Source organism: Schistocerca americana, chromosome X, assembly GCF_021461395.2.
Source record: "Schistocerca americana isolate TAMUIC-IGC-003095 chromosome X, iqSchAmer2.1, whole genome shotgun sequence".
Lineage (NCBI taxonomy): Eukaryota > Metazoa > Arthropoda > Insecta > Orthoptera > Acrididae > Schistocerca > Schistocerca americana.
The window spans coordinates 374,985,931-375,007,044 of NC_060130.1; the positions used below are offsets into that span (position 1 = coordinate 374,985,931).

Consider the following 21,114-nt stretch of genomic DNA (forward strand, 5'->3'; position numbering starts at 1 on the left):
TGATTAATCATACATTATCTATATATTCTGTCATATTGTGAGTCATTGTATTAACGAATCAAGTTATTTGCTCCTTTATTTATCAATGTTTGACTTGGGCTTTCCATGCCTGTCCCTCATGCTTGAAACTTCAACACCTACATACATACTCAGAAAGCCACTGTATGGTGCGTGGTGGAGTTTACCGTGTTCCACTACTATAATTTCATTTTCTGTTCCACATATAAACAGAGTGAGGGAAAACTGATTGTCTACATGCTTCCATGAGCCCTAATTTTGCTTATCTTATCTTAGTTGTCTTTACACAAAATACGTGTTGGCACCAGTAGAATCATTCTGCCTTTAGCTTAAGGTGTAGGTTGTTTAAATTTTCTCAATAGTGTTCCTCGAAAAGAACTTCACCTTCCTTCCAGGGATTCCCATTTTAGTTCCCAAAGCATCTTTGTAACACTTGCATGTTGTTTGAACCTACTGGTAACAAAGCTAGCAGCTTGCCTCTGAATTTCTTTGCTGTCTTTCTTAAATTGACCTCGGATCCTAAACACTTGAACAGTACACACAAGAATAGGGCTCACTATTGTCCTATATGAGGTCTTCTTTACACATGAACCGTACTTTCCCAAAATTATCCCATTTATTGGTCAACAATCACCTTCCTTACCACTACACTCACATGCCAGTTCAATTTCATATCACTTTGCAGCGTTACACTCTGATATTTAAACAACATCACTATGTCAAGCAGGAATCTATCAATGCTGTGCCTGAACATTACAGGTACATTTTTCCTACTCATCTGCAGTAACTTACATTTTTCTGCATTCAGAGCTAGCTGCCATTCATTGCACCAACTTGAAATCATGCCTAAGTCATCTTGTATCCTCCTACAGTCACTCCACTTCAGCACCTTCCACAGCATCATCAGCAAATAACTGCAGATTGCTGCCCTCCCTGTCCACAAATCATTTACATATGTAGAAAATAAAAGCAGTCTTATGACACTTCGCTGGGCCACTCCTACAGACACCCTTGTCAGTGATAAACACTTACCACTGAGGATAACATACTGGCTTCTATTACTTAAGAAGTCTTCAAGCCACTCACATATCTGGAAATGTATACCTTATGCTCGTACCTTTCTTAACAGTCCACAAATTCTTTCTGGAAATCTAGATATAAGGAACCTGCCTGGTGACCTCCATCTGTAGTTCACTGTAAATCATGTGAGTTTTGTACGAACAATGCTTTCTAAAACTATGCTCATTCAGGGACATAAGCTTCTTGGTCTCAACAAAATTTATTATATTTGAACCAAGAATATGTTCAAGGATTCTGTAGCAAACAGATGTTAGCGATATTGGTCTGTAATTTTGTGGGTCCTTTCTTTTACCCTTCTTATAGAGATGAGTCACCTGGACTTTCCTTAAAGTTGCTTGTGCCTTTGCACTGGACAAGTCACAAAAATGCAAGCCTGCAAGGGGCCAATGCCGTAGAGTACTCTTTGCAACATCAAATCCGGATTTGATCCGGACCTGGCAACTTATTTGTTTTCAACTCTTTCAGTTGTTTATCTATGCCAGGGATATTTAATACTGTGTTGTCCATGTGGGAGTCTGTTCAATGGTCAAGTGATGGTATGTTTGTATGGTCCTCCAGTGTGAATGATTTCTTAAATGTGAAATTCAAAACTTCAGCTTTCATTTAGCGACTTCACATAAAACCAGAATTTTCTTGGGTTCTCTGCCAGATCTTTTGCTAAGGGGTGGCTGTGGTAGCTGTTGAATACTTCACACACAGATCTTTTCACAGATGCATGAATCTCTACTAACCTTTGCTAGTCGTCATTTGTACATTTGATTTTGAACCACAAGTACAACAGCCTCTGCTTCCTCAACATTTTCTGAATTTCTTTGTTAAAACTTGGTGGCTCTTTTCTGTCCTTAATCCGCTTACTGCGCGCACAGTTTTTCCCACCTTGATTTACAATTTGCTTAAACTTTCCTCATAATTTCTCTATGTCCTTTATACTGGAACTAAATGATGTTGATTCATTGTCTAATGAGGTGCTAACAACTCCGTATCTGCTTTTCCAAGCAGACATTCTCTCCTAGCCTCCTTGACTAATTTATGAAGTTTTATAACCACAGTTGCTATAATGACACCATGATTACTAAACCTGTCTCTATACTGACATTGTCGATAAGGTCCAGCCTATCTACAGATACAAGGCCTAAGATATTTCCACTGCATGTAGGCTGCCAAACTAGCTGCTCAGACAGTTTTCAGAAAACATGTCCAAACGTACTTCACACGACTGTCTGTCCATACCAGCAATGATTCCATAGACATCCCAGCCTATGCTCAATAGCTTAAAGTCACCTCCAACTGGAATTGTATGATCAGAATATTTACAGGCTATTGACTGCAGACTTCCTTTTAACGACTTTAGAACTATCAGGAATCAGGTGGCTGGTAAAAACATCAAACCATTAACCTGTGTCTGTGGGTCAAAGCAACAAGGTGCCAAGCAGTTCTGGGTACCTTACCCGACTGCAGATCTAAGAGGTTTTGCAAATCATAATAAACATACATTTTCACAAAAAATTATGTGTTTGGTCATTTACTTGCCAATTATAATAAATATAATATTTGTTGCAATAATAAAAATTATTAAACAGCCAAATAACATTGGAAATTCAATAAACGTTCATGCCAACACACGTTTTTTCACTGCATTATCTTTTAAATGTAACACACATGAAATAATATGACTAATGTTGGAAAAATATAAATTTAAAAAACACATCAAAAACAAAAGTAATGTGTGGCACACCATCTTGCGACCCACCAATTATGGAGCTTGGACATTAACCATATGGCTGCCATCATCTCATGCTGAGCAAGCCAATTCACCAGTACATCATTGAGGCATAAAACTTCTCTTGCAATTTTCTCAAAATAGTCAAAGTAGTACACCTTACTATTTGCACATCACATCGTACTAATGGACTACTAAAAGTTCACAAAGTTCAAAGAAAATACATGATCCAAAGTTTTGACCAACCCTTGTTAAAACTGGATTTATATACTTTATGATATTTGTCAAAGTGAAAAACTTACCTGACACTTTGTGTAGGCCCTGGCCAAATCATACTGTAGGGAATACTCTGAAAACTTCGGATCTTCATACAAATAACTGATAACTGTGAATTCAAAGTTCACATTATGTTTCGTTGAACTTATCCAACTTCCACGCAAAGCCTGAATGACAAAAACATTAAATTGAGGGACAAACATACATCTATTTCAAGAGTAATGCTATTTGTCACTTCATTAACAACATATTTACTATCTACAAGCATAACTGTAATTTTCTTTGTGATTACAATAGCATAACCAATTTAGTGACTCACACTTTTTGATGTTTTTAACAGTTGAATGTAACAATCTAAGAATCCTGAGGGGCTGCTTCCAATCTTGTCTTTAATTTCTGTTATGAGAAAACTGTAATTAGAACAGAGAAGTTGAAGAGCTATCATCATCCAGGCACTTTCTATTGATTTGACATATTGCTTATGGGCAGATGAGTAAAATCCACTGTTCTGTAAGTAGTAGCCATGCAGGATGTGAACTGCCGCTTTCTGGCAATCATCTAAATTCAACTGGGTAATGGCCCATAACTGAACTGAACTCTGCTTCAGTTCTGCCTGGCAGATAAATGCAAATGCTGAAACAAAATGTTTGGTGGGGAACATGTTACATTGGTTACGCGCATTACTAAAAACAATATAAAAATCTTTTCAAGTTAAAATTGAATGACTTGTCCTCAAACATTACAGTGGCTCTTTAAGAAAAAATATCATGATCAACAACTATTATGATGAAAACGTGTTGAATGTGAAAGAAATGTACAGATATAAAGAAACAACAACAGTCAAAAGGAAAAACAGGAGGAAGCACTGCACTGAAAACATTTAATTTTTTGACAAAATACACACTGTCTGATGATGAGCAGATAACAACACAGGAGGAGCTAACAGTGTTTTTAGTTTTTAAATTTTCTTAGCATTTGATCAACAAAATGACCAGTTATAAGAATACAAGCATTTGACAATTTATAGTAGCAGTTGACATATAAAAGAATTTCTAATAAATACTGGCATTGTTAACACAAACATGGAAAGAAAAATACTAACAAAGACGTTTTAAAGAATCGTTATTATGATATTTGATGATAGCAGCATACAAAATGTGTTTATCACCATGCTTGCAAAAACTATTTTAAACTTGAAATGTTAACACACTAGAACCAATGAAAATAATTACAAAACTTGTTATATATAACTCATACAACACATTGTGTAAAGATAAGCATTAACTATAAAGTGGATGTATTGAGCAGTGGACAGGTATCGAAATCAAAATATGAACATTTTAACTAAACACTCAAATTTGTGTTGTTATTCAGACAGTGAACACGTGTGCACGTGCATGACAATCCCCCTGCCCCCTCTAACGCGCGCACACACACACACACACACACACACACACACACACACACACACACACACTCTCTGACTGACTCTCTCTCTCTCTCTACACACACACACACACACACACAAAACAACTGACATCCACAGGTGTATATATTCTACAACTAGACTTTCCCATGCATAAGAATGTTCATCCTGAATGTTTTGTACTTTCATCTGTTACTCTCCATTATAATGTATCATACTGGTCCTTTTTTATCTCTTTGATTCTAACAAATAGCTGCCTTGGTCCATCTAGCATCCAGTCAATAGTTTACATGACCACTTCCATTTCATTGTCATCACACTTGTACACACATTGCCTGATTCAGTTTCTTTTCTTCTCCGTCCATTTTTTTGTTCTCTCTCCTAGCAGTAATTCCTATCGTACACCTTTCCATTCACTGAAACATAATAGGTTTTACAGCAGTTTTGAATTCACTGCTGCAACTCAAAACTTGGAACACACACAGATTATTCACTTTCCTTTTCAAATGCACAACAAGCTTAGTACTGAATACCGTACTTACTGTTATATATTAAGAGAATAGATAAATAAATAAAAATTACAAAAGAGGAGGAGAGGGAAAAACAGTGTGGATGAAGGAAGTAAGATTAGGATCTAGCATTTGATTGACAACAAATTCATTACAGACAGACTGGAGAAGAAATCAGCTGTGCCCTAACAAATGAAACTTCCCAGTATTTACTTTAAGCACTTCAGAGAAAACATAGAAAACCTGCATTTGGATGGCCAGACATGGATTTAATCCACTGCCCTTCCAAATACAAGTACACTGTCTCAACACTGCACCACACCGCTCTGGGTGTGTCGATGATCATTTATAGAACTGATTTATGGATCTAACTATAGACAACTGAGATTGAGGCCTGGATGATCATACGACTAAAGGATTTACATTGTCACTGAAGTTGACCATGTTGTGATAGGATGCATGCTTTGCCACTGTTGTTGTTGTTGTGGTCTTCAGTCCTGAGACTGGTTTGATGCAGCTCTCCATGCTACTCTATCCTGTGCAAGCTTCTTCATCTCCCAGTACCTACTGCAGCCTACATCCTTCTGAATCTGCTCAGTGTATCCATCTCCTGGTCTCTCTCTACGATTTTTACCCCTCACACAGCCCTCCAATACTAAATTGGTGGTCCCTCGATGTCTCAGAACATGTCCTACCAACTGATCCCTTCTTCTAGTCAAGTTGTGCCACAAGCTCCTCCTCTCCCCAATTCTATTCAATACCTCCTCATTAGTTATTGATATACCCATCTAATCTTCAGCATTCTTCTGTAGCACCACATTTCAAAAGCTTCTATTCTGCTCTTGTCTAAACTATTTATCACCCACGTTTCACTTCCATACATGGCCACACTCCATACAAATACTTTCAGAAACGACTTCCTGACACTTAAATCTATACTCGATGTTAAAAAATTTTTCTTCAGAAACGCTTTCCTTGCCACTGCCAGTCTACATTTTATATCCTCTCTACTTCAACCATCATCAGTTATTTTGCTCCCCAAATAGCAAAACTCCTTTACTACTTTAAGTGTCTCATTTCCTAATCTAATTCCCTCAGCATCACCCGACTTAATTCGACTACATTCCATTATCCTCGTTTTGCTTTTGTTGATGTTCATCTTATATCCTCCTTTCAAGACACTGTCCATTCCGTTCAACTGCTCTTCCAAGTCTTTTGCTGTCTCTGACAGAATTGCAATGTCATCGGCGAACCTCAAAGTTTTTATTTCTTCTCCATGGATTTTAATACCTACTCTGAACTTTTCTTTTGTTTCCTTTATTGCTTGCTTAATATACAGATTGAATAACATTGGGGATAGGCTACAGCCCTGTCTCACTCCCTTCCCAACCACTGCTTCCCTTTCATACCCCTTGACTCTTATAACTGCCATCTGCTTTCTGTACAAATTGTAAATAGCCTTTCGCTCCCTGTATTTTACCCCTGCCACCTTCAGAATTTGAAAGAGAGTATTCCAATCAACGTTGTCAAAAGCTTTCTCTAAGTCTACAAATCCTAGAAATGTAGGTTTGCCTTTCCTTAATCTTTCTTGTAAGATAAGTCGTAGGGTCAGTATTGCCTCACATGTTCCAACATTTCTACGGAATCCAAACTGATCTTCCCCGAGGTCGGCTTCTATCAGTTTTTCCATTCGTCTTTGTCACTAAGTGGTCTAATTTACACTTGGCCATTGTTCGGCAACTAGGTTGCGACCGTGCTCACAAACCACATGAAACCTGGCAATCTGCAGCACAATATAACTGAACTGATCAATAAAAGTAAAGTCTGTGGCACAAGCCTATAACCAGGCTACTGGCCTGACTGTAGTTACAGTGAAGCCTTTCTTCACCATGGCACAAGGAGATGGAGGTGGCAGGCTCCACCACCCAGGCCACCTTTTAAACGAAGGAAGATACCTGGGACTCATTTCATAACAGGCCGAGTGTGCCTGGGGCCGTCCTGCAGGAATTGGAATGAGGAAAAATCCTGCTCCTGTCCAAGATCGAACCTGAGCCATCCAGGGGTGGTGTCAAGTGTTCTACCCACTAGATGAACACAGCCATGACTGGATCAATGGAGGAGGATAAAAAGTGAATTCCGAAACTAAAATTCTTGAGGTTGGTTCTATACAGATCACTTAGCTTGGATTGTGCAGTAATCTAGTACAGGCTTCAAAAGTGGGAAACCACAAGATATGTCTGACAGTGGGAACACTTTAATAAATAACAAGCATGAATTGTTACATTCCATGGTTCCGTATCATCAACGAATAGAGTGTTACACAGAAGCATGTAATAAAGAAAATGCATGGTTGTTACTCTAGAATCTCTTGTAGAAAGCTCCTTAAACAGATGGGCATACTGACAACAGCCTAACAGTATATTTATTCCCATATGAAGTTTGATGTCAAAAATAATTACAATTTGAAAACAACAATAACTTTCGTAACCATCATATCAGAAGAAGACATACAGTGGATTGTATTTGAGCACAAATGGAACCTGTGCAATCTCTTCAATATATTTCAAGTTGCAGCTGTGGTCAGAACAGTTATGTCGGAGTTCTGTGCATTCAAATGCTGGCAAATTGTTGGTGCTAACATGCTGGGTGCTTCTGTAACCAAGACAGCCAAAGTATTTGGTATTTCAATAGGCACCATATCAAAGATTTACACTGCATACATGGAAAGAGGAAAAAGATCATCTGCTAAGTCACAATGCAGACAAAAGTGACAGTGTAATTGTGACAGACAATCACTGAAGAGTATTGTGACAGAAAATACGAGGATGACAGTTCCAAAAGACACTGTGGAACAAAATGTCTCACTCGTTAGCACTCAAACAACATGAAAGGAGTAACATAAGCATGGAACAGCAGGGTGAGGTAGAATTCTAAAGTCCCTCATCAATGATGCAAATGCGAATAACAGGAAAATGTGGTGCTGAAGGCATGAAACCTGGACTATAGAGCAATGGAAGAAAGTGATTTGGTTTGATGCATCTTCTTGCACACTGTCTCTAACTTCTAGCTAAGTTTATGTTACACGAGTGACACATGGCGGGGCTTTGGCCATGGTTTGAGCTGTCATATTGTGCTATTTCTTGGGCCCCATTGTTACTCTGCAACATTGCACTACTGCCAAGGTGATCATTTTGGCTGATTAGGTCTATCCCATGGTAAAATGTTTGTTCTACAATGGTGATTCTGTGTTAAAAGACGACAGGGTCCCTATTCACACAGCCTGCATTATCCAGGACTGGTTCTGTGAGCATGAGGATGAACTGTTGCATCTCTCTTGGCCACCACAGGCAGCAGATCTTAATATTATTGAACCTTTCTGGTTTACCTTGGAGAGAAGGGTGAGTGGTTGCTACTCATCTCCATCATATTTACCTGAATGTGCCACTGTTTTGTAGGGAGAATGGTATAAGATTCCCCTGCAAACCATACAGGACCTGTATTTATCCATTCTGTGATGACTGGAAGATGTTTTGAATGGCAACAGTTTTCCTTTGCTGTATTACGCATGGTAACGTGTTGCGTGTTTGGTGTTTCCGTATTTATTTTTGTCCAACCATTGCATATCAGTCAGTCTCAGTGTGGCACAGGAATGAGTGAAATATTAATCCACAAAAACCTTTGGACACTTACCAAGTGATGTAAAAAATTTAATAATCACAATCAAGGAAATGGTCAGCGTGTTGTCATTTTTTCTTTCAGAAGTGTATCATAATTGTAAAATTGACTTGCTCCACTTCAAATCTTCAAATGTGTGTGAATTCCTAAGGGACCACACTGCTGAAGTCATCGGTCCCTAGACTTACACACTACTTAAACAAACTTTTGCTAAGAACAACACACACACAACCGTGCCCGAGGGAGGATTCGAACCTTCGATGGGAGGGACCGTGCAATCTGTGACATGGCGCCTCAAAACGTGTGGCCACTGCGTACAGCTGTTTCACTTCAAAGTGAGATGTCAAAATTATGATCCATGAAACATGGAAATAACTAAACTGTACAGATTCCAAAGTAGAGTAAAAAATCTCATTTTAATTGTGTGCTTCACACACAAGCACGGTATCTCTCTGTTTCTGTTAATATAAACTGTGAAGTTCCTAATTTGTGTGGGCTGGTAACCGAAAGACCTTTCTTCTGCTGCATTGCTTGTAAAATTATGATCTACAGTGTGTCAAGCCTTAGTTCTCAGTGTATAGAGCCTATCTGCAAACTAATTATTTGACACTGCAATTACACAAGTGTTATCACAGAATTACACAAAAATATGAATGTGGATCCATAGCTTTGCATGCTCATTGAACACCAGCAACCCATTCTTTTTTAATCCCTTTTATAAGGCCTTTACATGTAGATGCACATCACATCAGCTTACATTTTCACTGCTCAATTTAAGCATACAGTCCAGTTATGCTGTAATGGTTTGGTCATCTCAAAAGAATGTACCCTTCAATAACGGCTAGAGTGTGGTTTGATAAAGAATTCTAATGCATGAAGCCAAGAGGGTGTAAAACGAAGAGATGGATCAAACACATAAAAAACAATGGATCAAACACATAAAAAGCAATGGATCAAATACATAAAAAACAATTTACCAAGCCAAAGTCTGGATTTGCAGCAGATTATGAATGCAGATACCTAACCAAACTCATGTAATTGGAGCATGTTACATGTTATTGACCACTCCTGCAATATTCGAGCTGGTTCAAGATGAGGAATTGTTGCTCCACAGTAGTACAAGAATATACAGCTCTGAAGTGCTACAGTGCAATCACAGTAAACTGAGACTTGAAAGTTCAGCTTGATGGAGGGGACATCGTGCCACTGACTAGGTGAAACCAATGACGAGCCAGTTTCTCTTCTGCACCACAGTGAGATCAACAGGTATAGTGTACCATGCTGCTGGACCATTAGAAAAGAGTAGTATGTGATGTTAAGCACCAAATCTTTCCATGTTCCCCAGTTCTTGTCGTGAAGTTTCGTGTTTTCGAACAATGGAGTGTGTTGCATGTGTTAACTCTGATTGTGAACTAGTGTTTTTGTACTGGTGTTGTTCTAGGAACAATGTGACATGTCTTAGCTCAGGTTTGTCAGAAAGGAGGTAATCAGTGAACATGTTCGTGGCATTAGAAGGTATCAAAGGTTGAGAGGGGATTTGTAACCCACAAACATGGCCGTGAATGTGTGAGCCTGTTGGCAAGCACATTGAACTCTACTGCAATTATGTGGCTATGATTTTAGATGTTTCAAGAGTGGTGGACAGTTGACGCACTAAACATTCATAGAATTATGGTGCTGAGGATTGGAAAACAGGAAAGAAAGGAAAACGAGAAACACCAGACAACAAAGAAGTTATGACAGATTGATATCCAAAATGGACACATTCCAACAGGATGCTGTAAAAAGACATTTATATCATTACTAGCTGTGCACTGTTACCCATGTTAAAGAGTTGTTTATGAACATATGCCTGGCTATGTATTTATTCCAGTCTTTTAATAGTCCATATCCTCCTTTGCTCTCTCTCTGTCCATACCCCACCTGGTCCATCTCCACCTCTCACTCTCCGTCTATCTCCTCCTCCCTCCTTTCTTTGTCCATTTCCTCCTCCCCCTCTCTCTGTCCATCTCCTCCTCCCCTTCTCTCTCCTCGTTATCACCCCTGTCTCTGTAGGAGGCTCTGGTGGTTCTTACCCCCCCACAGTATTTCTTTCCAGATTGTAACTAATATTAGTACCAAATTTGGTTGAAATCATTCCAGGAGTTTAGGATGAGTTTTTTAATCATGCTTTTGCCCATGTACACATGTCAAATACATTTCACATGTATTTAACATATTTCATATGTATTCATACATGTATTTCACATGTATATCTAGTGAATTTCATCTGGTAGTTTCACTTTTATGCAGCTCAATGTTTATAACATCATATCACCTGAACTATGTAACAAACAATGATATATTTTTACATGTATGTTCAGTGGCATATGTGGACACTGTCTGCAAAATGTATTGCAAATAGAATTAGTAAAGAAGTAATACATGAAAATTCTTCATTTGTGTGGCCATACTGTCCATAGTTGCTTTACAGTTCCTGAGGTTATTTTTGTTCTGTCGTTGCAACTACAAGAAAATGCGTGTTTTTTTCACCAGAGACATTTTGCTTTATTGAGGTAAAGCATCACCAGTGGTTTGTAATTAAAGATACAAACAATATGTTAACATATTGTTAATGAACTGTTTTCCAATCTTAAAAACAAATCAAACTGTAAATATGTTTAATTACAGGCCACTAATAATGCTTTAACTCAATAAAGTGAAATGTGTCTAGAAAAAAACCACACATTTTCTTGTAGATGCAAAGACAGAATGAAAATACCATCCGGAATAAATCAAAAGGTCATGCATGATATGGCAGCTTTTTGCGTATCTCAGATCTCAGTGTTTGACATCTTAGCTCCCAAACTGTGTGTTGTAAAATTGTAAAATAATGTATTTTTGTATGTATGTTTAGTGGAACTAAGCATGTGGATGTGGATACTGTCTGCAAAACGTGTTACAAATAGAGTTAGTAGCAAAGAAGTAATAAATTAAAACACCACGCATGATGCAACAATTTTTCATGAATCTCAGTATTTGACATCACATGTCCTGAATGATGTATTGTACAATGATATAATTTCACTGGTACAGTCAGTTGTATATGTGAATATTATCTGCAAAGTGTGTCATGAATACAGTTAGTAGTACAGAAATAGTAAATTAAAATTTCATGCTTCATGTGGCACATTTACTGCATGAACAGCAAAAATGTAGTAAGCAAGAAACTTTTACCCTTTTCATCATTTTGTTGGGGTTGTCAATGAGAAAAAAGTTTTGTAAAGGTTTGATATTATATGTAAAGTATGTTGCAAGTCACTAAAGGCTCTCATTCTCAAACACTGGATGAATAACGTATGGGTATTCGCGTGTCATGGGCTACACTTCGTTTTTGCCCCAACCCCAACCCCTTTGACATGTAGGTATATACAGGGTGCGGCAGCGTTCATAGCGTAATTTGACTTGCGTAGTACAATGATGTACTGCAGGAATGCGCGCCAGCTCGTGTTGCATTCGTGTACTAATGAGCTGCCATTTCGAATGTGACAGTGATATGGAGCGGTGGAGTGCACAGCATCGTGCCTTTGCTGTTGAAAGTTATTTCAAGAATAACAACTCTGTTATTGATATGCAGCATCTATTTCAGCAACATTCCAAATTGGGACGGCATGGGAAAGTTCCAGATGGACGGACCACTGTGAGGTGGGAACGTGCATTTCAAACAACAGGTTTTGTTTGCAATGGCAAACTGGGAAGAAGCGAAAAAACTGTGCGGACACCAAAAGCCGTGGAAGATGTTCATGCTGCACTATTGCGTAGCCCAAAAAGATCTGCTTGTCGTCATGCACAAACTGTGCATATGTCCGATCACCCATTCAGGAGTATATTGCACGAAGATCTCCATTTTCACCCATATAAGCTGCAGATTATTCAGGAAATTAGGACTCACGATTGGGTTGCACATGAAACATTCTGCTTAACCGTGTGTGATCTTCTTCGCCAAAATCCACAAATGTTGCACACCATCCTGATGTCAGATGAAGCTCATTTCGAGTTATGTGGTTCAATGAATAAACGGAATATGGGTTATTAGAGTGACGTAAACCCGCATGAACTACACATCAAACCCTTGCACAGTTCTCATGTCACAGTGTGGTGTGGAGTTGCTTCCTTTGGGGTTATTGGCCTTTACTTCTTTGAGGATGATAGCGGTGTGGCTGTAACTGTCACCAGTGAACGCCACCTAAAGATGCTGCAAGACTTCGCTCTTCTGCAATTAGGTATGGTCGATGTGGATGTGGAACAATTATGTTTTCAACAAGATGGAGTGACCTCGCATACGGTCAGAATTTGCATGGATTTATTGCTACAGACATTTCCCGGTAGAGTAATTTCCCATTTTGGTGACATTTCCTGGCCGCCTCGCTCAACTGACCTTTCAAGTGCAGACTTTTTCCTTTGGGGCTACCTGAAGCAAGAAGTGTTCTGAACACATTGTGCCACCATTCCTGAGTTGAAGGATCGCATCAGAACTGCCGTCGGCAATGTCTACATCTACATCTACATTTATACTCAGCAAGCCACCCAACGGTGTGTGGCGGAGGGCACTTTACGTGCCACTGTCATTACCTCCCTTTCCTGTTCCAGTCGCGTATGGTTCGCGGGAAGAACGACTGTCTCAAAGCCTCCGTGCGCGCTCTAATCTCTCTAATTTTACATTCGTGATCTCCTCGGGAGGTATAAGTAGGGGGAAGCAATATATTCGATACCTCATCCAGAAACGCACCCTCTCGAAACCTGGTGAGCAAGCTACACCGCGATGCAGAGCGCCTCTCTTGCAGAGTCTGCCACTTGAGTTTATTAAACATCTCCGTAACGCTATCACGGTTACCAAATAACCCTGTGACGAAACGCGCCGCTCTTCTTTGGATCTTCTCTATCTCCTCCGTCAAACCGATCTGGTACGGATCCCACACTGATGAGCAATACTCAAGTATAGGTCGAACGAGTGTTTTGTAAGCCACCTCCTTTGTTGATGGACTACATTTTCTAAGCACTCTCCCAATGAATCTCAACCTGGTATCCACCTTACCAACAATTAATTTTATATGATCATTCCACTTCAAATCGTTCCACACGCATACTCCCAGATATTTTACAGAAGTAACTGCTACCAATATTTGTTCCGCTATCATATAATCATACAATAAAGGATCCTTCTTTCTATGTATTCGCAATACATTACATTTGTCTATGTTAAGGGTCAGTTGCCACTCCCTGCACCAAGTGCCTATCCGCTGCAGATCTTCCTGCATTTCGCTACAATTTTCTAATGCTGCAACTTCTCTGTATATTACAGCATCATCCGCGAAAAGCCGCATGGAACTTCCGACACTATCTACTAGGTCATTTATATATATTGTGAAAAGCAATGGTCCCATAACACTCCCCTGTGGCACGCCAGAGGTTACTTTAACGTCTGTAGACGTCTCTCCACTGATAACAACATGCTGTGTTCTGTTTGCTAAAAACTCTTCAATCCAGCCACACAGCTGGTCCGATATTCCGTAGGCTCTTACTTTGTTTATCAGGCGACAGTGCGGAACTGTATCGAACGCCTTCTGGAAGTCAAGAAAAATAGCATCTACCTGGGAGCCTGTATCTAATATTTTCTGGGTCTCATGAACAAATAAAGCGAGTTGGGTCTCACACGATCGCTGTTTCCGGAATCCATGTTGATTCCTAGATACTAGATTCTGGGTTTCCAAAAACAACATGATACTCGAGCAAAAAACATGTTCTAAAATTCTACAACAGATCGACGTCAGAGATATAGGTCTACAGTTTTGCGCATCTGCTCGACGACCCTTCTTGAAGACTGGGACTACCTGTGCTCTTTTCCAATCATTTGGAACCTTCCGTTCCTCTAGAGACTTGCGGTACACGGCTGTTAGAAGGGGGGCAAGTTCTTTCGCGTACTCTGTGTAGACTCGAATTGGTATCCCGTCAGGTCCAGTGGACTTTCCTCTGTTGAGTGATTCCAGTTGCTTTTCTATTCCTTGGACACTTATTTCGATGTCAGCCACTTTTTCGTTTGTGCGAGGATTTAGAGAAGGAACTGCAGTGCGGTCTTCCTCTGTGAAACAGCTTTGGAGAAAGGTGTTTAGTATTTCAGCTTTACACGTGTCATTCTCTGTTTCAATGCCATCATCATCCCGGAGTGTTTAGATATGCTGTTTCGAGCCACTTACTGATTTAACGTAAGACCAGAACTTCCTATGATTTTCTGTCAAGTCGGTACATAGAATTTTACTTTCGAATTCACTGAACGCTTCACGCATAGCCCTCCTTACGCTAAGTTTGACATCGATTAGCTTCTGTTTGTCTGAGAGGTTTTGGCTGCGTTTACACTTGGAGTGAAGCTCTCTTTGCTTTCGCAGTAGTTTCCTAACTTTGTTGTTGTACCACGGTGGGTTTTTCCTGTCCCTCACAGTTTTACTCGGCACGTACCTGTCTAAAACGCATTTTACGATTGCCTTGAACTTTTTCCATAAACACTCAACATTGTCAGTGTTGGAACAGAAATTTTCGTTTTGATCTGTTAGGTGGTTTGAAATCTGCCTTCTATTACTCTTGCTAAACAGATAAACCTTCCTCCCTTTTTTATATTCCTATTAACTTCCATATTCAGGGATGCTGCAACGGCCTTATGATCACTGATTCCCTGTTCTGCACATACAGAGTCGAAAAGTTCGGGTCTGTTTGTTATCAGTAGGTCCAAGATGTTATCTCCACGAGTCGGTTCTCTGTTTAATTGCTCGAGGTAATTTTCGGATAGTGCACTCAGTATAATGTCACTCGATGCTCTGTCCCTACCACCCGTCCTAAACATCTGAGTGTCCCAGTCTATATCTGGTAAATTGAAATCTCCACCTAAGACTATAACATGCTGAGAAAATTTATGTGAAATGTATTAAAAATTTTCTCTCAGTTGTTCTGTCACTAATGCTGCTGAGTCGGGAGGTCAGTAAAAGGAGCCAATTATTAACCTAGTTCGGTTGTTGAGTGTAACCTCCACCCATAATAATTCACAGGAACTATCCACTTCTACTTCACTACAGGATAAACTACTACTAACAGCGACGAACACTCCACCACCGGTTGCATGCAATCTATCCTTTCTAAACACCGTCTGTACCTTTGTAAAAATTTCGGCAGAATTTATCTCTGGCTTAAGCCAGCTTTCTGTACCTATAACGATTTCAGCTTCGGTGCTTTCTATCAGCGCTTGAAGTTCTGGTACTTTACCAACGCAGCTTCGACAGTTGACAATTACAATACCGATTGCTGCTTGGTCCCCGCATGTCCTGACTTTGCCCCGCACCCGTTGAGGCTGTTGCCCTTTCTGTACTTGCCCAAGGCCATCTAACCTAAAAAACCGCCCAGCCCACGCCACACAACCCCTGCTACCCGTGTAGCCGCTTGTTGCGTGTAGTGGACTCCTGACCTATCCAGCGGAACCCGAAACCCCACCACCCTATGGCGCAAGTCGAGGAATCTGCAGCCCACACTGTCGCAGAACCGTCTCAGCCTCTGATTCAGACCCTCCACTCGGCTCTGTACCAAAGCAGCCATGTCAGGCCGAAGATCAGTATCAGCCTGAGACAGAGCCTGAAACCGGTTCGTCAGACAAACTGGAGAGGCTTTCCGTTCAGCCCTCCGGAATGTCTTTCGCCCCCTGCCACACCTTGAGACGACCTCCCACTCTACCACAGGTGAGGGATCAGCCTCAATGCGGGCAGTATCCCGGGCAACCACAGTCGTAGTCCGATCAGGGGATGCGTGGGACGAGCTGGCCGTCCCCGACAAACCCCCATCCGGACCCCCACAGTGATGCCCATTGGCAACAGCCTCAAGCTCTGTGACCGAAGCCAACACTGCCTGAAGCTGGGAGCGAAGGGATGCCAGCTCAGCCTGCATCCGAACACAGCAGTTGCAGTCCCTATCCATGCTAAAAACTGTTTAGCAAAGAACGTCTGAACTAATCTACAGAGAGCGCAAACAAATCGACAAAATTTAAGCGGTTATTAAAATACAAGATTGCCTAGTAAATGCAGTAATGCTGCTACTTGCGCACTGCTGACACTGCTCGGCGGCGGAAGGAGACTATGTGAATTTACACTATTCAGGTACTAAAACGCGATGCTACACTCTCAAATACTATAATACACCCGAAATTTATGAATTAAACAATGCAAGTACCAAAAACACGCAAAGAAATTAAGAATTAAACTATGTAACAAATGCGTGAGCTAGGAGTATACGACTTGCTGCTGCAGCTGCTTATCCAACGGCGGCAGGGAGCACACTCCCATGGAATACGTTACGCCGAATTATGGAAAGCTTCCAACGTTGCCTAGATGAATGTGTGGTGCAGAGGGGGCATCATTTGACAGGAGTTATATTCAAAAAGCAATCCACACAATGGACAATGACTTACACATTAGTAAATGGCATACCTTTAACTATTAATTGACATAAAAGGTAATAAATAAATTACAGTTACTGCCTGATGGTGTGTTTTTAATATCCAACTATGAACGCTGCTACACCCTGTATAGTATAAGGTAGCCTATGTGTTAACTCAGAGTACAAGATATCTCCATTCCAAATTTCGTCCAAAGCCATCTCTCTCTCTCTCTCTCTCTCTCTCCTCTCTCTCTCTCTCTCTCTCACACACACACACACACACACACGCACACACACACACACACACAAACACACAAACTTTCGCATTCATAATACGTCCTCAGCTGCCGCCTATTCACATCTCCAGAGTGGAAAGTTATGTATTTAGCTTTCTCTGTTTTTCGTAACAGCAGATTTTTCAAATTTCATGAATGTTTTTCTATTTAAAAAGATTAATCTGGCATTTTGTAACTGTAAGTGTAAATTCAGGCCCTCTGTAGTGTAGCAGTTGTTCATTTATTTTGTTTCGAAGTGAAACATCTGTCATTTAGTAAACCAGTCAGTCAGGCCCTCAGCTGTTGCCTGTTCATGTCTACAGGGCAGTGAGTTACATATTTAGTTTTTCCTGTGTTTTGCTAGTAGTATATTTCTTAAAGTTAGTGCAGTTTCCCTGTTTATGAGGTTTAATATCATGTTTTTAATTGTAAGGGTAAATTCTGGCAGTCCGTAGTGCAGTTTTCATTCCTTCTGAGCAGCCAGTTACACAGCTCATTAAGGCTTCAATGTCCATTGGTGACACATCAGGAGGGTAGCAAGTTGCATATCTACGTTTCTGTCTGCTATTACAGTTTGAAGAGTCTTTCTAGGATGGGTAGGGTGTGTGCATGATGTGCATGGACGCAGGAGTTTGCGAAAAGCTGAATGCCTGTTTGGCTACTGTCAGCTGCCTTCAGTCGCGTCACATGAGACACCTCAGATTTCACTTTTTTTGCCCACAGGCTCTGTTGCCGAATCACCTTCTAGTGTAGATGATGCGGTAGATCTCCCTCTCCCCACAGCTGAGTGGGAGGCTGGTGGTAAAGAATCTGCATCACTCAAGGCAGAGGGCCAGTGTGGAGGCTGACCATCTGGCCTTGTCTATTTACTTTCTGAGTGAACAGGTGGCCATTCCTTCAGCAGTGCTTGAGAAGGCACATGTGGGTGGTGGTTTGCTAGTTATTGGGAGCTCCAACAGCAGGAGTGTTTGGAGCCCCTAAGGAAGTGTGCATTCAGGGCTGGAAAGAAAGGCAATGTGCACTCGTTAAGTCTGTCATGGGACCTTGCCTGCAGCTATCGAGCATGCAGTGCACAGTTGTCTGCAAGCTGTGGTTCATGTCGGCACCAATGGAGCTTGATGCATGCATTTTGAGGCTGTTCTCAGCAATACAGGTGGATGGCTGTTGGCCTCCTGCACAGGGCACATGCAGAACTCACAATTTGCAGCTTTGTTCCCAGAATTGATTGGGGTCCTTTGATTTGCATCTGAGTGGAGGTTCTCAACCAAAGGCTCTGTCGACTCTGTGACGGACTTGGCTGCAGATTTCTGGACCTGCATTATTGGGTGGAGAATTGTAGGACTGTACCCGGTAGGTCATGGGTGCACTACACAAAGGAAGCAGCTACTCGGGTAGCAGAGTACTAGTGGAGTGGACAAAGGGGGTTGTTTAGGCTAGGCGGTAGTTGGAGGTATTCTGATAAAACACTCACCAGTTGATACGCAGATAGCAAAATCATACTGCATTCAGAGTAAAGACACTGTGACTGTCAAAATTTTATCAGCAGACTGTCAGATATTTGTAAGGAAGTTTCCAAATTTATTGCCCTCTATTAAAGTTCTCATGCTTAAATTATTCTTGGTACTGACAGATGGCTGAAACCCAAAGTAGAAGGCTCTGAAATATTTAGCTAGACATGGAACGTATATTGGAAAGACAGATTAGATGCCATAGGAAGGGGAGTGTTCATTACAGTTGACAAAAATATTGTCTGCACTGAAATCGAAATTGAGTGTGACAGCAAAGTTATTTGGTCCTGTGTAACTAGTCTAGGTGAAATCAAGTTAATTGTTGGATGTTTTTACTGGCCACCTAATTTTGCTGTAACAGTTCTAGAGTCACTGAAAGAAAGTCTACGGTCAATAGCACATAAATACCCACATCACACAACACTAGTTGGAGGTTACTTTAAACTACCGTGTATAAAAAGGGATGTCTATGGATTCATTGGAAGGGGTATAGACATACAGTCTTGCAAAGTACTTTTGAACAAATTTTCTGAAAACTGTCTTGAGCAGGTAGTTCGGCAGCCTATATGCAACGGAAATATCTTAGACCCTGTAGCTACAAATAGGTTGGACCTTACTGATGGAGACAGTATAGGGACGGAGATTTATGATCATGATGTCATCATGGTGACTATGTTTGTTGAAGTTAATGAATTAGTCTAGAAACCTAAGAGAGGGTTTTTGCTGGAAAGAGCAGATAAGCAGTTGTTAGCATCACTTAGACAATGAGGAGATATCACTTAGTCCCAGCATGATGGACATAGAGGAATAATGGACAACATTAAAAAGATCATAAATCATACTTTGAAAAAGTACCTGTATGTGTCTAGTAAGTGGATTAAAGACAGTGAAGACCCTCCAGGGTTTGCCCATGAAATTCAGAAATTTCTGAGGAAGCAAAGGCTGTTGTACTCTCACTTCAAACAAGAATGCGAAAACAAAGAGCGCAAAGGATAGCAGAGATTTGCGTGCCTGTGAAATGAATTATGTGTGAAGTGTACAACAACTATCACCGTCATACCTTAGTGAAAGATCTGGCCAAAAGCCCAAGAAAATTCTGGTCCTATGTAAATTCACTGAGTGTGTCTAAGACTTCCACCCAGTCACTCATTGACCAGTCTGTTGTGGCAATAAAAGATAGCAAACGGGAAGCCAAAGCTGTAATTTTCTCATTTAACAAATCATTCAGATAGAAGAATCATACAAACCTACAATTATTTGACCATCACACAGTCTCCTGTACAGACGATATGGTAATAGGCATCCTTGGCATAGAGAAACAATGGAAAAAGTTGAAAACAAATAGGTCATCAGGTTCAGATGAAATCCAAATTCAGTTTTACAAGGAGTACTCTGCGGCAATGGCCCTCAATTAGCCTGCATTTATTGCGAATCTTTCACCCAGTGCACAGTTCCAAGTGACTGGTAAAAAGCATAGGTGACTACTGTATGTATGAAGGGTTAAAGAATGGACCTGCAAAATTGCAAGCCTACGTCCTTAACATCAGTTTGCTGCAGAATTCGATAATCTAAGTTTGAGTATCATAAATTTCCTTGAGAACAAAAAGCTTATGTCTATGAATCAGCATGGTTTTCGAAAGCGCCACTCCTGTGAAACTCAGCTTGCTCTTTGCTCATTTGATATACTGCAAACTATGGATGAAGGGCAACAGGCAGATTCCATATATTTCCATTACCGTAAAGCATTTGACACAGTGCCCCACCGAAAATTGTTACCAAAGGTATGAGCATATAATAACAGAAGCCAGTGTGTTGTTCTTGACACCGAGTGTTCTTTAGAGATGTGGGTATCATCAGCAGTGCCTTAGAGAAATGTGATAGGACCACTATTATTTTCTATATACATAAATGATCTTGTGAGACCTTAACTTTTCCGGGCAAACTGAATGTTCAAATAACTTACGGGTTTACTGCCGGGTGACATCCTCGAACACTGCCGATATTTCGACAGGAGCACACCCTGCCATTCTCAAGGCACAAATGCAAGGAAGAATAAATGTGCTAGCAAATTTAATACCTCGGTCCACAGAGGAGAAAAAGGAAGACACCACACACAGAACAAGTGTCAACACAAACAAAGATAACCAACATCAGAAAAACCGATAGTTACTATTAA

General features: G+C 40.6%; 1 protein-coding gene across 6 annotated transcripts in view; it reads right to left on the minus strand.

Moving 5' to 3' along the window:
• Positions 1–21,114, minus strand: part of LOC124555187 — a 185,071-nt gene that overhangs the window by 70,283 nt on the left and 93,674 nt on the right. For all 6 annotated transcript variants that reach the window (XM_047129030.1, XM_047129025.1, XM_047129028.1 and 3 more), the window contains 2 exons: positions 3,414–3,727; positions 3,121–3,261 (listed from right to left, as the gene is read on the minus strand). In XM_047129030.1, coding sequence (XP_046984986.1) covers positions 3,121–3,261; positions 3,414–3,727 — 455 coding nt within the window. The remainder of the gene's footprint in view (positions 1–3,120; positions 3,262–3,413; positions 3,728–21,114) is intronic.